The sequence below is a fragment of the Nelumbo lutea genome, chromosome 2, assembly GCF_056320005.1.
Source record: "Nelumbo lutea isolate HS-2025 chromosome 2, American lotus-T2T, whole genome shotgun sequence".
Lineage (NCBI taxonomy): Eukaryota > Viridiplantae > Streptophyta > Magnoliopsida > Proteales > Nelumbonaceae > Nelumbo > Nelumbo lutea.
Genome location: NC_142685.1, coordinates 74,871,227 through 74,886,168, shown reverse-complemented (window position 1 = coordinate 74,886,168; position 14,942 = coordinate 74,871,227). Strand labels below are relative to the sequence as shown.

Genomic DNA, 14,942 nt, shown 5'->3' with positions numbered 1-14,942 from the left:
GACTCAATCTGATCATACCTTGTTTGTGAAACGAAGGGGATCCTTGGTGTCAGTCCTAATTGTTTATGTGGATGATATTGTTGTCACAAGGAATGACCTAAGTGAGATTGATTGTTTGAAGAAGAATCTACGCAAAGAATTTGAATTAAGGATCTTGGAAAACTTAGATACTTCTTAGGCATTGAAGTTGTAAGATCAAAACAAGGAACTTGTTATCTCTCAAAGGAAGTATGTCTTGGATCTTCTTCAAGAAACAGGGAAGCTTAGACAAAGGCAATCAGTACTCCTATTGATCGGAATCATAGAATTAATGCATCAGAAGGTGACCAGTAAAGGACATTGGGAGATATCAAAGACTTGTGGGGCGGCTGCTATACTTGTGTATGATAAGACTAGACATTTCCTATGCAGTAAGTGTGGTAAGTCAATACATGCATGCTCCATGAGTCCAGCATTGGAAGGATGTTAACATGATTCTTGCTTATCTGAAGGGACACCCAAGTAGAGGCATATTGTTTGCTGATCATGGACAGTTGAAGGCTTATACAGATGCAGATTGGGCAGGATGCCTTGATGACAGGAGATCTACTTCAGGAGTATGCACCCTTGTTGGGAGTAACCTTGTCTCGTGAAAGAGTAAGAAACAAGCAGTGGTGGCAAGATCAAGTGCTAAAGCTGAATATAGAGCCATGGCACATGGGGTTTCAGAACTCCTCTAGATCCATTCCCTACTAGGAGAAATTGGTGTACAGGCAAAAGAACCTATGAAGTTGTACTGTGATAACCAGGCAGCAATTAACATTGCCCATAACCCAATTCAGCATGACTGGACTAAGCACATTGAAGTGGATAGACATTTCATCAGAGAAAGGGTGACTTCTGGGGAAGTTTGTCTCCCATACATTGCTTCTGATCTGCAGCTTGTTGATGTTCTTACAAAAGGTGTTGCAAGGAACAAGCTGGAATATGATCTACGCAAGTTGGGAATGTGTGACATTTACTCCCAACTTAAGGGGGAGTGTTGAGTTGGGCCGATTTCTAGTTATTGGGCCCAGTTGTTTTTGTTTTTATTTTAAGTTGTTAAGTTAGGAAGTTATTAGGCTTTAGGCCCATTAGCTTATGTTTTTTAAGTTGTGATTGTTCAGCTACTTTAATAGCCGCCCTACTAAGGGCATTCTTGTAATCTTTCGTTCTTTTAAGTTTAGTATAAAATATAATGAGGGGTTGACGGCCAGAACTAATTCAATTCTGGTTAACATCCCACTCTTCCTTTCCTCTCTTTTCTTCTCTACTGCTGAAACTCTTCATCTTCTTTTTCTTTCTCTTCACAAGGAAACCATCCTGATTTACAAACAGTGATTTCTACTGTTCGGTTGCCAAGCCTGATGAATCTGATAATAAAGGGCTAAAGCAATGGAAGATAGACAATGCAAGAATAACTTCGTGGATCCTTGGTTCGATAGAAGCTGACATAGCTATTCTGATGAAGTGTCTCAAAACTGTAAAGGAGATATTTGAGCATATGGAGAAGGTCTACCAACAGTCCAACTTACCTAGACAATACCAAATTGAAACAGAAATCCTCTCCTACACCCAAGGGGAGAAGAAGATCCAAGAGTACTTTGCTGGTTTCATTAATCTATGGACTGAATATTAATTGGTAAACATGGGGGACTCTTTGTCAGCCTGTTGTGTCAAGACTATGAAGGAACATTTTGTTTGACAAGAGGAAAATCATGCATTTCCAAATGCATTTACGGCCATAATATGAAATGATTAGATCAAATATTCTGAGTAGGGATACTACCCTAAATCTGGATGCTATATTGGGAAAACTCCTCAGGGAAGAAACAAGATTGGATACTCAATCCACCATTAATGGGATGCATGAATCTGGGACTGAAACTGTCTACTTTGTAAACAAACGAAAGCCAAAGAAGGATCTCTCTAAGGTACAGTGTTACGAGTGTTAGGAATATGGTCATGTTGTCTCCCATTGCTGAAAGAAGAACACTTGCACATATTGCAAGCAACATGGACATATAAAATCTGAATACCCTGCTAAGCTGTCTAAGGGAAACTCTTTAGGATACAAGAAAAAACAGCATAGAGCTTATCAGACTACCATGGACAATTCAGAAGGTGGTACATCTACTTCTCCTGCACCGGCATCAGTCAAAGGTGTCTTTTGGAGTTATAACTGAGGAAAAGATGCGACAGCAGGTGTCTTGAGCCATTTCTTCTACATTCTCTGCTATTGGGTTGTCCGGTAAGTCTTCCCTTTACTGTTCTTCTCCTAGTCATCTTTGAGTTAGACTCCAGTGCCTCCAATCATATGACGAGGGCATACTCTGGTCAGAATTTTAAACCTAAATCCTTGAATAAGCGTATCATTACAGCTAATGGTGAAAAACTTGAGATTCTTGGTTATAATGATTTGACCTTGCATACCTCTTCTTCTTCTTAGTTTCATCTTCCTAAAACCCTTCTTGTCCCAAAATTTCCTATTAATCTAATTTCTGTTGGCCAATTAGAAGAAGATGGTAACATCGTTTCCTTTTCTCGTAATGGATGTTTGATCCAGGACCAACGAACTAGGGCGATGAAGGGGAAGGGGCGTAGGCTAGGATGATTATTCACTTTGTAGTTTGAGAAATCACAGTCTCCACCAACATCGCCATGCTTATTTTCTACTACACCTAGCACTGAACTTGTTTGTAGAAATAATGAGTGGCACCTTTGGCATAGACGCCTTGGCCACCCTTTCCCTCTACTGCTATGTACTCTTCGGTTCCTTTTAAATTGATTTTCAGTGATGTTTGGTCATCTCCCATACCCTCAAGGTTGGGGTACCAATACTTGTTATATTGTGGATGATTACAACGATATACATGGATATATTTTTTGAGGCAAAAGTCAAGTTTTCTTTACCTTCAAATTGTTTCATGCTCTTGTTAAAAACCAACTTGATGCTACTATTGGTGTTTTTCGATCAGACTCGGGGGGGAATACCTTGATGGAGATTCTCAAACCTATTTGAGGTAACAGGGAATTCAATCGCAAATATCTTGTATTGGGACCCACAACAAAATGGGGTGGCAGAGCGGAAGAATGGACACATATTGAGTGTAGGGGTGGAGTTGAACCGAGTCAAGCCAAATAGCTAGCTATTCGAGCTCGGCTTGCCAAGGTAGTACTAGGCTCGAGCTCGAGCTCGACTCAAGTCAAAAGACCGTAAGCTCGAGCTCGACTTGAGAAAAATGTTTTATAAAAATAAAAAATATATATATATATATATAATATTTCTTATTTGATATTTAAAAAATTAAGAATTATAATAATTAGTTATTATTATATATAAAAATAAACATATTATTATATACATAATATTTTTATTATATATATTATTTTCTACAAATTTATATTATTATTATTATTAATGTAGCTATTTGAGCCAGCTCACGAGCCTCACAAGCCAAGCTTTATTCAACCGAGCTGAGCCAAGCCAAGTAGCTCATGAAGAGCTCGGTTTGTGGCCACCCCTAATTGAGTGTGGTAAGAACCTTGTTGCAAGACTTCCATGTAGCTACTTCCTTTTGGGCAAAGGCAGCCAACACAGCTGTATACCTCATTAATCAGTTTCCATCTTTTGTTTTTCAGGATGTTTCTCCCTTCCAATGCTTATTTCATCGGCCTCCAAGCTTCTCTCTGCTTCATATTTTTGGTTGTGCTTGCTTTGTTCATCTCCCCCCCCATGAACGCACAAAGCTCATACATCAATTGGCTATATGTGCCTTCATGGGTTATAGCTTGGATCATAAGGGGCTTCTTTGTTATGACCCTCAAGCACAGAGGATCCAAATTTCCATAAATGATGTATTCCTTGAGAATGTTTCTTTCTTTACTCATGTTGTCAAGTTGTCTGCTCCTATTTTTGTTTTGCACTCTTTTGAATCCACAAGTACAATGAACTCCACTCCTTCCTTCTTGGAATCTCTTCGCTAGTATGTACGGAAGTGAATAGTTGCTTCAGCACCTGCTCCCTCGCCCCCTTCTCCACCAGCTCATGGCTCATCTCCTCCTCTTGATACTATAAGTAATACTCTAAAACCTTCTCCTATGACAATTTCATCCCCTCCACCTCTTTGTCGTTCTTCTTGTGTTTCTAGACCTGACTGCTATGGTTTTTCTACCAACCATAGCTCCTTTTCTACTGTCTTGCCATCTACAGATATTCTAAAGACTCATCAGCAAGCAATGCCAGTTCCTCTTTTTTTATCAATAACAGAATTTCATTAAAATTAATATAGAACAATTACAAATAGGAGAGGTAAACTTTCTTAACTCTCCATAACAGAACTTAGCTATTACAATTGAACCCAAAACAAATGACTCCTTTTCACCCCTTGCTTTTCTAGTACATCAGCAATCCCATTTGTAGTTCTTTTTACCCAATTAAATTTCACTTCAATATTGTGTCAACCACTGAAGCTTTTTCTTTTCATTATTAAAGATCCAAAACCCTTGTCCTTCCTTCTACAGCCACTCTAGTACCAGCTTGGAGTCACCTTGTATAATCAGCTTCCTTATATTCGTGTCCTTTCCCTTTTGCAGCCCCTACATGACAACTATCACCTCGGCCCTTAAAGAATCACCTACACCAATTGGACCCGAGAATAGGCCAACAATTCTGCCCTCCCAGTCTCTAAAAACCCCTCCAATACCAGAGGGGCCTAGATTTACCTGCATTGCTTCCATCAAAGTTTAATTTTACATAGCCATTCAGCGGTGGAGACCAAATAGGGTTGTAGTGAACTTATGGTACTCTGAATTGGCCACTTCCAATTATTCAAGAGATCACTAGTTGAACAAGCATCAAACATCTCCAAAGATTCTACCCAATATAACACTCTCACCATGATTATTTTGTTCACTAGTCTTTTCCTTACCTGAAAAAGTCTTGCATTCCTTTCTTCCCAAATGGACCAGCTATGGCAGAAAATGATAATTGAGGTCTTGCTCCTGCACCCTCAGATGCTTCAATCATTGGGAGTAGATGGGTATATTCTGTCAAACTGAAATCAGACGGTAGTCTTGATAAATATAAAGCTCGCTTAGTTGCTCAAGGATATAAACAAGAATATGGGATTGACTATGAGGAAACCTTTCCTCCAGTTGGAAAGATGACTACAGTTTGATTGGTGTTGGCTATTTCAGCAATTAAGCAATGGGACATCCATCAAATGGATGTCAAGAATGCTTTCCTTCATGGTCATCTCAAAGAAACAGTGTTTATGAAGCCTCCTCCAGGATATTGTTGTGATTCAACTATGGTCTGTCACCTCAAGAAATCTCTTTACGATTTCCGTCATTATTGATGTTGAATTTCTACAAAGTCCTTCTGACTATTTTCTCTTCATTTTGAAGTGGGCCCAAGGAATCACCCTTCTTCTTTATGTTGATGAAATACTTACTACCAGTGATGATCATAACAATATTTCTCACTCTTTCAAGATGAAAGATCTTGGTCATTTGACTTACTTCCTTGGATTGGAAGTGGCTTGCTCTTCTTAAGGGTACTTTCTAAATAAGCAAAAGTATGCTATGAACTTGGTTAACCTTGCTTGCCTCACCAATGATAAGAAGGTGGATACTCCTCATTAGGTGAACCTCAAACTATCTAAGGATGATGGTGAACTTCTTCCAGATGCTACATTATATCGACAACTTGTTGGTAGTCTCATCTACCTCACCATGACAAGGCTGGATATCTCTTATGTTGTTCAAGTTGTCAGTCAATTTGTTTCTTCCCTTATGGCTGCAGTTCTCTGAATCATTTGGTACATTAGGGTACTATCTCTCATGGACTTCTTTTCTCATCATCATCATCTCTACATGTATCAGCCTAAGTTGATGCAGATTGGGCTGGATGTCTTGACACTAGAAGATCTACTATTGGCTGGTGTGTTTTTATAACTGATTCCCTCATCTCCTAGAAATGCAAGAAATCCAAATCCTCCACTAAGGTTGCGTATCAAGCCATGTCATCATTCTGTAGTGAAATTATGTGGCTCAGAGCTCTTCTTGGTGATCTTCATATGTAGCTCCCAACTCCCATTCCCATCCATGTAGATACTGTCAATGCCATCAATATTGCCTCTAATCCTGTTTCTCATGAACGTACTAAACATGTAGAGGTTGATTATCGCTTCATTAGAGATCAATACTTTGCTGGAACTATTACTCTTTCTCGTGTTTCTTCTAGTCTTCAACTTGCTGACATCTTCACGAAGGCTATGACAAGCCCTCGCTACAAGTTTCTTGCTGACAAATTGATGCTTTTATCTCGGCATTAGTTTGAGGGAAGTGTCGAGATACTATGGGCTAACTTTGTTAGGAGTGTCATATTATCATGTACCTTATGTACACTACCTTTTATTTCTCTTTTGAATAACTCTTTCTTATTTGTTTTAGTGGAGGGCAGTTTTGTTCTTTCCCTTCTCTTGTACCCAAATAATGCATAATACATCTTTTTGGGCGTATGCACATTAGACACACCCTTTCAACTTCTCTGTGCAGTTCGAACTGTCTATGTCACAACAGACATATTTTCTTGGCTCAAGGCTGCAATATCTTGGATTAACCAGTAGACTCTTGTATTTTTCTTTCTCTGTCCATATATATATTAGACAATTTTTCCCAAATCTTTCATGTTGTGGGATAGTGCTGAACTGTCCTAGCAATCTTATCTGTCGTGGAGGATAGCAGCCATGACATGACAAGAGAATTTTCCCAATACCACTTTCCATATGTAGGCTCTTCCAAGTTCCAAACTAGGTTCTTTGACCTGTCCATTGATACACCCCAGCATCCCATGGCTTGAAATATATGTACTTCTGCTAAGATAGACCATTCCTTGAAGTTGTATTCATCCAACTTCACATGTTTAATCTGAAGGCTAGAGAAACTAGGGTTCTCCATGTTGTAGTAACCCTCAACCGACATGTTCTCATTAGAAGTCACCTTCACTTGTATTGGAGGACATCTCTACTCTTCAAAACTGAGCAATTCTCTTTAACAGCCACCTGCAATGCAACCTGAATCTCCCACTCGTATGAACTGAAAAAATCTCCAGAACTATTATTGCTAACAGTTCAAAGCTTGACCTATCATTAACAGGTTAATCTAGTAGTCCAAAGACTACTCAAACCTTATCTTACCCATGTTGAGCAATAACAGAACCCATCCTGGTTCTCCTTGGACCCTTTTCCAAAGAAAAAAAGCTAAGGAAACTTCAATACAACACTAGCAAACCTAGGGTTTTTTATAGAAACACTAGAAAAAAGAAAGAACAGCAAGAGAGATGATGACCAACCAGAAAGAGACATATCAGTGCTCTGATACCATGTTTACATTCAGGTTTTAAGATAAAAGAGGAGAAGAACTTGCAGAATGGGGACAGCAGCTTCTATTCAGTCCAGTCCTAAATGATATTTAAATGAGAGGTTTTAAAAGATTACAACAAAGATAAAACTACCCCTGATTAGGTGGCAGCAATAAAATAAAAAAGTACAAGACAGGCCCAGGGCCATAAAATTTAAACAAAAAAAGAGATACATTACAGAAACTAAGAAAAGGCCCAAGCCCACACAATTATGTCTCACAACAGACTTTAATAATTGATTTTCGCATATATTACCCACTCGAAATTTCATGTTTCTTGAGAAGAATAATCGAACAGAGCAAGTAGTAAATAGGACCAAAATATTAACTAGGTACATTCGCAAGTAATCATATTGTAAGTTCTTCAATGAAATGTTTTTGTAACAAGGTTGTTTGCTGGCTTAAGGTGACAAAAATTAGAATAAAGTGAAAAATAAAGAAAAGAAGTATGAAATATTACGTCAAGTAATCTTTTCCATCGTATCCACCAACAACATAGAGTACTCCATTAAGTTCCGCAGCAGCAGGAGCAAATCTCTGGAAAGGGGAAAAAAGAGCATGCTGTCAGTAAATGTGACTAAAAACAGGTGTCTAAAGGATCCTGAAATATGACTAAAAACATAATAGTCTTGTAGCCAGAAGTTTAAATTAATAAACTATAAATGAATGTTGGCAATGGATTTGTAATACATGCAAATGGCAGAAACAAGCCAAATGGGCACCATGGGTGTGGACAGATACAATGGGTGCACAGATCAGCTAATGTGACAGCAGACACAACAAGGGGTGAATAGGGCCAACTGTTTTGGGCTGAGGTGTAATTTGTATTTTCTGTTTTTTCACGGGGGAGGTAGCATCTTGTGCCTCTCCAAGGGATGCTTTAATGCAGCTAATGCTCATATCTGTTTATTAATAAAATTCTATTTTACTTTTCGAAAAGACTTGCACTTATTTATTTTTATTGGTTATCACAGATGAATATAAAAAATCCATCAAACAAGGAGCTCTCTAGAATCCAGATGACAATCAAAATAATCAAAAAAAAAATTAAATGAGAACCAATTTAAATTTTCAAAAAAAAAAAACAATGAAACCTCCAGCTCGAGGAAAAACTAAGAAAACCAAACAAGGTCCTCCTAAGCTCAAAAAGTAGATGTGTTCCTTATGCAGGCACCACCACTTCTCTAACTGAAGTAGGATGGAGGACAGGGGTTATCCTATGAAGAAAACAGACCTTGAGAGTTCGGCAATGAGGGTGTAGAGAATGAGAGTTTCGAACATTACTCTCTCTCTAACACCCTAACACCATTTTATTAAGATAAACTTTGAATAATTACAAGGAGGCCCTTAGTTGGGCCAGAATTTACACAGAACATAACATAGAAAGGATGGGCCCAAAGTAAGGCTCATTACAGACAAGAACATGAATAGTAAGAAAGAATAAAAGAATAAACAGCCTATGGGCCATTCGGCCCATCTTCTCTACACTCCTCCTCAAGTTGAGCATAGATGTCAATCATGCCAAACTTGCCAGTATCATACTGAAGTTTTGCCTTAGGAATGCCTTTGGTGAGAAAATCTGCCAACTGTCCTTCAGATGTGATGAAAGGAAGACATACTTCACCCGAAGAGACCCTTTCTCTAATGAAGTGTCGATCAACTTCAATATGCTTAGTTCTATCATGTTGCACTGAGTTGTGATCAATGTTGATGGCAGCCTGATTATCACAGTACAGCATCATTGGCTTGTCATGTTCAACCCCAAGTTCCTCCATCAATGATTTTAGCCATAAAAGTTCAGAGACTCCATGTGCCATGGCCCTGTATTCTGCTTCAGCTGAAGACCGAGCAACAACCGACTGTTTCTTGCTTCTCTAAGAAACAACATTACCAGTCACCAAGCTGCAATACCCAGAAGTAGATCTTCTGTCATCAATGTTTCTGGCCCAATCAGCATTGGTGTAGGCTTCAAGTTTCATGTGACCATGCTTGGCAAACTGAATTCCCTTTCCTGGGGAGCCCTTCAAATAACACAGGATTCGCTCTGCTACTGCCATGTGAGTGTCTCGAGGAGCATGCATGAATTGGCTAATGCAATTGGTTGCATATGCAATATCTGGCCGAGTCATGCATTGGTACAGAAGTTTCCCAAGAAGCCTCTGGAAGATTCCTTTGTCTTCCCAGTTTTAGAGAGCAAATCAAGAACATACTTCCTTTGGGAGATAAGAATCTCATCCTTGGATCGAGCAACTTCTATGCCAATGAAGTATCTCAGTTCCCCCAAATCTTTAATCTCAAACTTTGTATGGGGGAAAGATTTGAGATCATGAATTCCTGAAACATCATTACCAGTCACTACAATGTCATCTACATACACAATGAGGTATACTGCCAGAGGTCCACTCCTCTTCACAAAAAGAGTATGATCAGACTGTGTCTGCACATAACCAAAGTTAACAAGTGTTGTTCTAAATCTCTCAAACCATGCTCTAGGGGACTGTTTTAGTCCATAAAGTGATTTCTTCAGTCTGCATATCTTTCCTTGCATATCAATTCCATACATCCCTGGAGGAAGAGACATATAAACCTCCTCATGTAATTCACCATTCAGAAATGCATTCTTCACATCCAATTGATAAAGGGGCCAGTCAAAGTGAGCAGCTAAAGATAGAAGAACCCTCACAAATGTCATCTTGGCAACAAGTGCAATGGTCTCCAGATAATCAATCCCATATGTCTGTGTATAGCCTTTTGCAACCAGCCTAGCCGTGTACCTTTCAATGGTGCCATCAACTCGATATTTGATAGTAAAGACCCACTTGCAACTGATTGGATCCTTCCCTTCAGGCAAATCAACCACTTCCCATGTGTCATTCTTGTGTAGGGCATCAATTTCAGACCTCATAGCATCCCTCCATTCTGGAATATTAAGAGCTTCTGACACAGACCTGGGAATAGGGTTAGAAGCAACAGAAGATAGATAGGCAAAGTATGAAGGAGAAAGCAACTTGTAAGAAAGGTGCTTGGAAATGCAGTGAGCAGTGCACTTCCGTTTTCCTTTCCTAACAGCAATGGGAATATCAAGGTCAGGGAAGGATGACTCCAAGGGTGCTGAAACAGTACCTATTGTCTCATCTGTGACTGGAAGTGCATGAGGCTCATGTGTTGTAAGGGAAACAACCTGCTCATTCCTGGATCTTTGCCTTTGATACACCTTGGGATTGAGGATAGGACGAGGAGGTAAAGAGGGAAGAACACTGGGACAGGGAGAATGGAATGGTTGACCCTCCCTTGATTCATGTGAAGGAGAAGCAGACTTGTCAAAAGACTCAACTAGAACATGAAGAGGAAGGGCAAACACCTGTGCCAAATCCTCCCCATGTGGACAATGTCCTTCCCGAGATGAACCATAAAAGGGAGAAAACTCATTAAAGGTGACGTCCATTGAGACATACCGAGTGCCAATCTTTGGATCAAAACAAAAGTAACCCTTCTGTGTGGAGGAATAACCAAGGAAGATAAACTTGTGGGCTTTTTGTTCAAATTTATGCATTTGGACACTTGGAACATGTACATAACAGATGCAGCCAAAGACATGAAGAGGAATAGGAAAATGGTCCTTGTCTGGATGAAGGAGATTGAAGGGAGACTTAAACCCTAAAACCCTGGATGGCATACGATTTATAATATAGGTAGCAGTGAGGATGGCATCACCCCAAAACCTTGTAGGAACATGCGAGGCAAATAAGATACTTCTTGCAACTTCAACAATATGCCTATTTTTCCTCTCAGCAACTTCAAAGTATTCTTTTGCATTGTCAGATCTGAAGATTTTAATCCTGGTATCAAATTGGGTTAGAACGAAATCATGGAATTGTCTTACAAGTCTTGGAACTTCATCACGGGATTTTATCAGGAATATCCAAGTGAACCGAGAAAAGTCATCAATAAACAAGATAAAATATTTGTAGCCATCCATGGAGGGTAAGTGGTAAGGCCCCCACACATCAGAATGCACAATATTAAAAGGAAAAGAAGATCTTTTATTACTCAAAGGATAATTGTTTCTACAATGTTTTGATAACTCACAAGACTCACAATGAAGACTGGACAAACTAATTCCCTTAAACAGTTCAGGAAATAGATGACTCAAGGCAGAAAAAGACAGATGACCCAAACGACGATGACACAACATAATCCGACTAATAAACTCTGAAGAAACAGATCCAAGAGCAACATTCCCAGGATGATTAGTGCATTGTCCCGGAGTATCAAGCAGGTATATTCTGTTCGCCTCATGGCCACTCCCAATCACCTTTCGAGACTCCAGATCCTGAAAAACACAATAGGAAGGAAATAATGTTACACAACAGCTGAGTGACTTGGTTAGACTACTTACAGACAACAAATTTGTATTTAGTCTAGGTACATGAAGTGCAGAAGGTAAGAACAAGGAATCTGTAGCCTTGATGGTTCCCTTGCCAGAAATAGGGGCAAGTGAACCATCGGCTAAAGTGATTTTATCACATCCAGGAAGCAAGTCGTATGAAACAAACAGGGTAGAGAGGTTGGTCATATGATCAAAAGCACCTGAGTCGATAATCCAAGGGATCTTAAGATTACCTGAAGTGGTTGCATGATTGACAAAGGCCCTTGTACCTGAATGAGCAAACGCAGAAGGAGCTGAATTTCCTGAAGGGTTGGAAGAAGTCACATCCTCTAGATGACTGATCATCTTTCCAAACTTTTCATATTCTGCTTTCATGACTGCCAACTGTGCACACGCAGACATTTCTTCAGTATAGTACTTATCACTATCTGGCCCAACAGCCACATTTGCACTCCCTGTCCCTTTACTCTCATGTTTTTTCTGAAACCGAATTGGAACAAGATCAGGATGTAACTTCCAACACTTATCTTTGGTGTGCTTCGGCTTCTTGCAGTACTCACATACCACATCTTTCTTTCCAGAGCCACTAGAAGTCCCAGCAACCCTTTTGGATTTAATCCCCATATTTGCAAAGTGATCACTAAAACCAGCCCCTTGAACCTGGACAGCCCTCCTGCTCTCTTCACTGCTCACCAATGCATAAGCTTGTGACAATGTGACACTCTCCTTGGATAGAATATTCTGCTTTGTGATATCATATTCTGGGTTTAGTCCAGTTAAGAACTCAAACACCTTGTTTCTTTCAATCAGTTTCTTGTAGGTCTCTGCATCATTAGTGGTGTCTCAGGTTATAGCTTCTATCAAGTCTATTTTTGCCACAAAGACTTCAAGGTTGAGAAGTATACAGATAATGGTTTCTCCCCCTGTCTCAGATTCTTCACATCACTTCTCAACTTGTAGGCTCTAGCCACATTTAGTTTTTGGGAATAGGTTTCAGCAACACTATCCCAGATTTTCTTTGTTGAATTCATCCATAGATAGTGCTGGCTGATCTGTGGCTGCATTGAGTTCACAAGCCACCCAATAACAGTGTAGTTCTCTTGGATCCACTTCTCATGAGATGGATCATCTTCTGGGGGAGCCTTCTTGCTCCCGGAGATAAACCCCCACTTTCCTCTACTACATATATAAATCTTTACTGATTGTGACCATGCTAGATAATTAGTTCCATCTAGCTTGACTGTGGTCACAGTCAATAAAGAGTCAATAGGAGCTCCCGGAACCTGTCCGAATTCAGCCACATTCTTGTTTTCAATCTCTAATGAGTCCATCATTTTAACCACTTCAAATAAGATTTCAGCAAACTTCAACCAAAACAACACCGGATGAGGATGAACAAGGGCTGTATTAAACCAGCCTCAAGCAGCAATACACAAAGCTGAGTCACACCTAAGCTGTGAGAGCCCCAAAACAGAGGCAGCACCTTGTTGACAGCACGAGACACCAACAAACTTGGTTCGGCCTTCAAGAATAAATCAGAAAACTACCAAACACTGTCCACCCAGTCCAAGCTCCCTTTCTTAAACAAAAAAATTAGGTACTTTCCAAACAGTACCCCACAAGGGAAGAGAACAGTCCCTACTGTCGAAGAGACCTTTTTACAAACACAGAGTGGGCAGTATAGAAGACCACACTGTTAAAGATGAAAACAGCCCCAAAGAACAGTCCGTACAGGGGCCCAAAAACAATCCAAAAAAGACAATAAACAGCAGTACTGATTTCAGAGGTATTTCGGCTACTTGACAGTCCAGAAACGAAATGAAAAACAACCCAGAAATCTCTGGTTAAACCTGATCAGAGGATAGTTGAATATCTGTACTGTTTCCAAAGGAACTTCGGAGATTAACAGTCCAGAACAAGAAAAAATAACCCAGAAGTCTGAGCACAACTTACAATATTTAAGCTTCAAATCAAGGACCGAGCTGTTTCCCCTTTTTTCTCTGATTCTTCCTGGCCACCGAATCACTTCTCCAAGAAATTTGAGTCTTGAGCAACTTCCAATGACCTCCAAGAATCAGGCAACACGAGATGAAGCTTCCAGCCCTAGAATACTGAAGTTCAGGCCTGCTCTGATACCATGAAGAAAACAGACCTTGAGAGTTCGGCAATGAGGGTGTAGAGAATGAGAGTTTCGAACATTACTCTCTCTCTCTAACACCCTAACACCATTTTATTAAGATAAACTTTGAATAATTACAAAGAGGCCCTTAGTTGGGCAAGAATTTACACAGAACATAGAAAAGATGGGCCCAGAGTAAGACCCATTACAGACAAGAACATAAACAGTAAGAAAGAATAAAAGAATAAAAAGCCTATGGGCCATTCGGCCCATCTTCTCTACATCCTATGGATTGATTAATAATGGGTTAAGGATGCAAGGAAAGGAATGGTTTCAGATCGGAAATGAATTTAATGAAGTATTATGGTTGAAATATCTAGACATAAAATTAGAGATATTTCAGATCTGTAATGCAAGTTTGAGAATGAGAACTGAAGAAGAAGTAGCAGTGCTCTGCTGTATTAGAAATTACTACTTTCCTCCTACAGACCATGTGGAATTTCAGGCCAAGCATAGCTAAGATCCTGGACCAAGCCAGGCAACATTGTAGTGAGTTCACTGATGCCTGCAGGTTAACTCCAGAACCCAGGCGAAACAACAGAATAATCTACATAAGGAGCAAACTGAAGGAAATTGTGATGAAAGTCAACTTTGGTGTGTCTGTCAACAACTACATTGATGCTGCAATGCTAGAGAATGGACAAGGAAATATTAGAAGCAAAATGAAACGAATTGGTGACATGAAGGTCAATATGGCAGAGGTGTGGGAAGCAAGGGAGAATTTCCAGGTGGGAAATAATCTTGGTCAACACCAAACCTATCAATACACATTACACAAAGCCCTCAGAAAAGAGGAGATCCTCAAAGACGTGATAGGACTCCACCGTAGAAAAGGGATAATAAATTTTAACTCAGATTAGGTTACCCCATATCTACCAGTAACAAATCAAATCTAATTTAGTTTCCTAACTCAAATAGAAAACCTAATAC

General features: G+C 39.7%; 1 protein-coding gene across 2 annotated transcripts in view; it reads right to left on the bottom strand.

The window, feature by feature from the left end:
* The window catches only part of LOC148871545 (influenza virus NS1A-binding protein), a 68,520-nt gene that overhangs the window by 32,559 nt on the left and 21,019 nt on the right, over window positions 1–14,942 (bottom strand). For both annotated transcript variants that reach the window (XM_088971769.1, XM_088971768.1), the window contains exon 7: window positions 7,904–7,980. In XM_088971769.1, coding sequence (XP_088827895.1) covers window positions 7,904–7,980 — 77 coding nt within the window. The remainder of the gene's footprint in view (window positions 1–7,903; window positions 7,981–14,942) is intronic.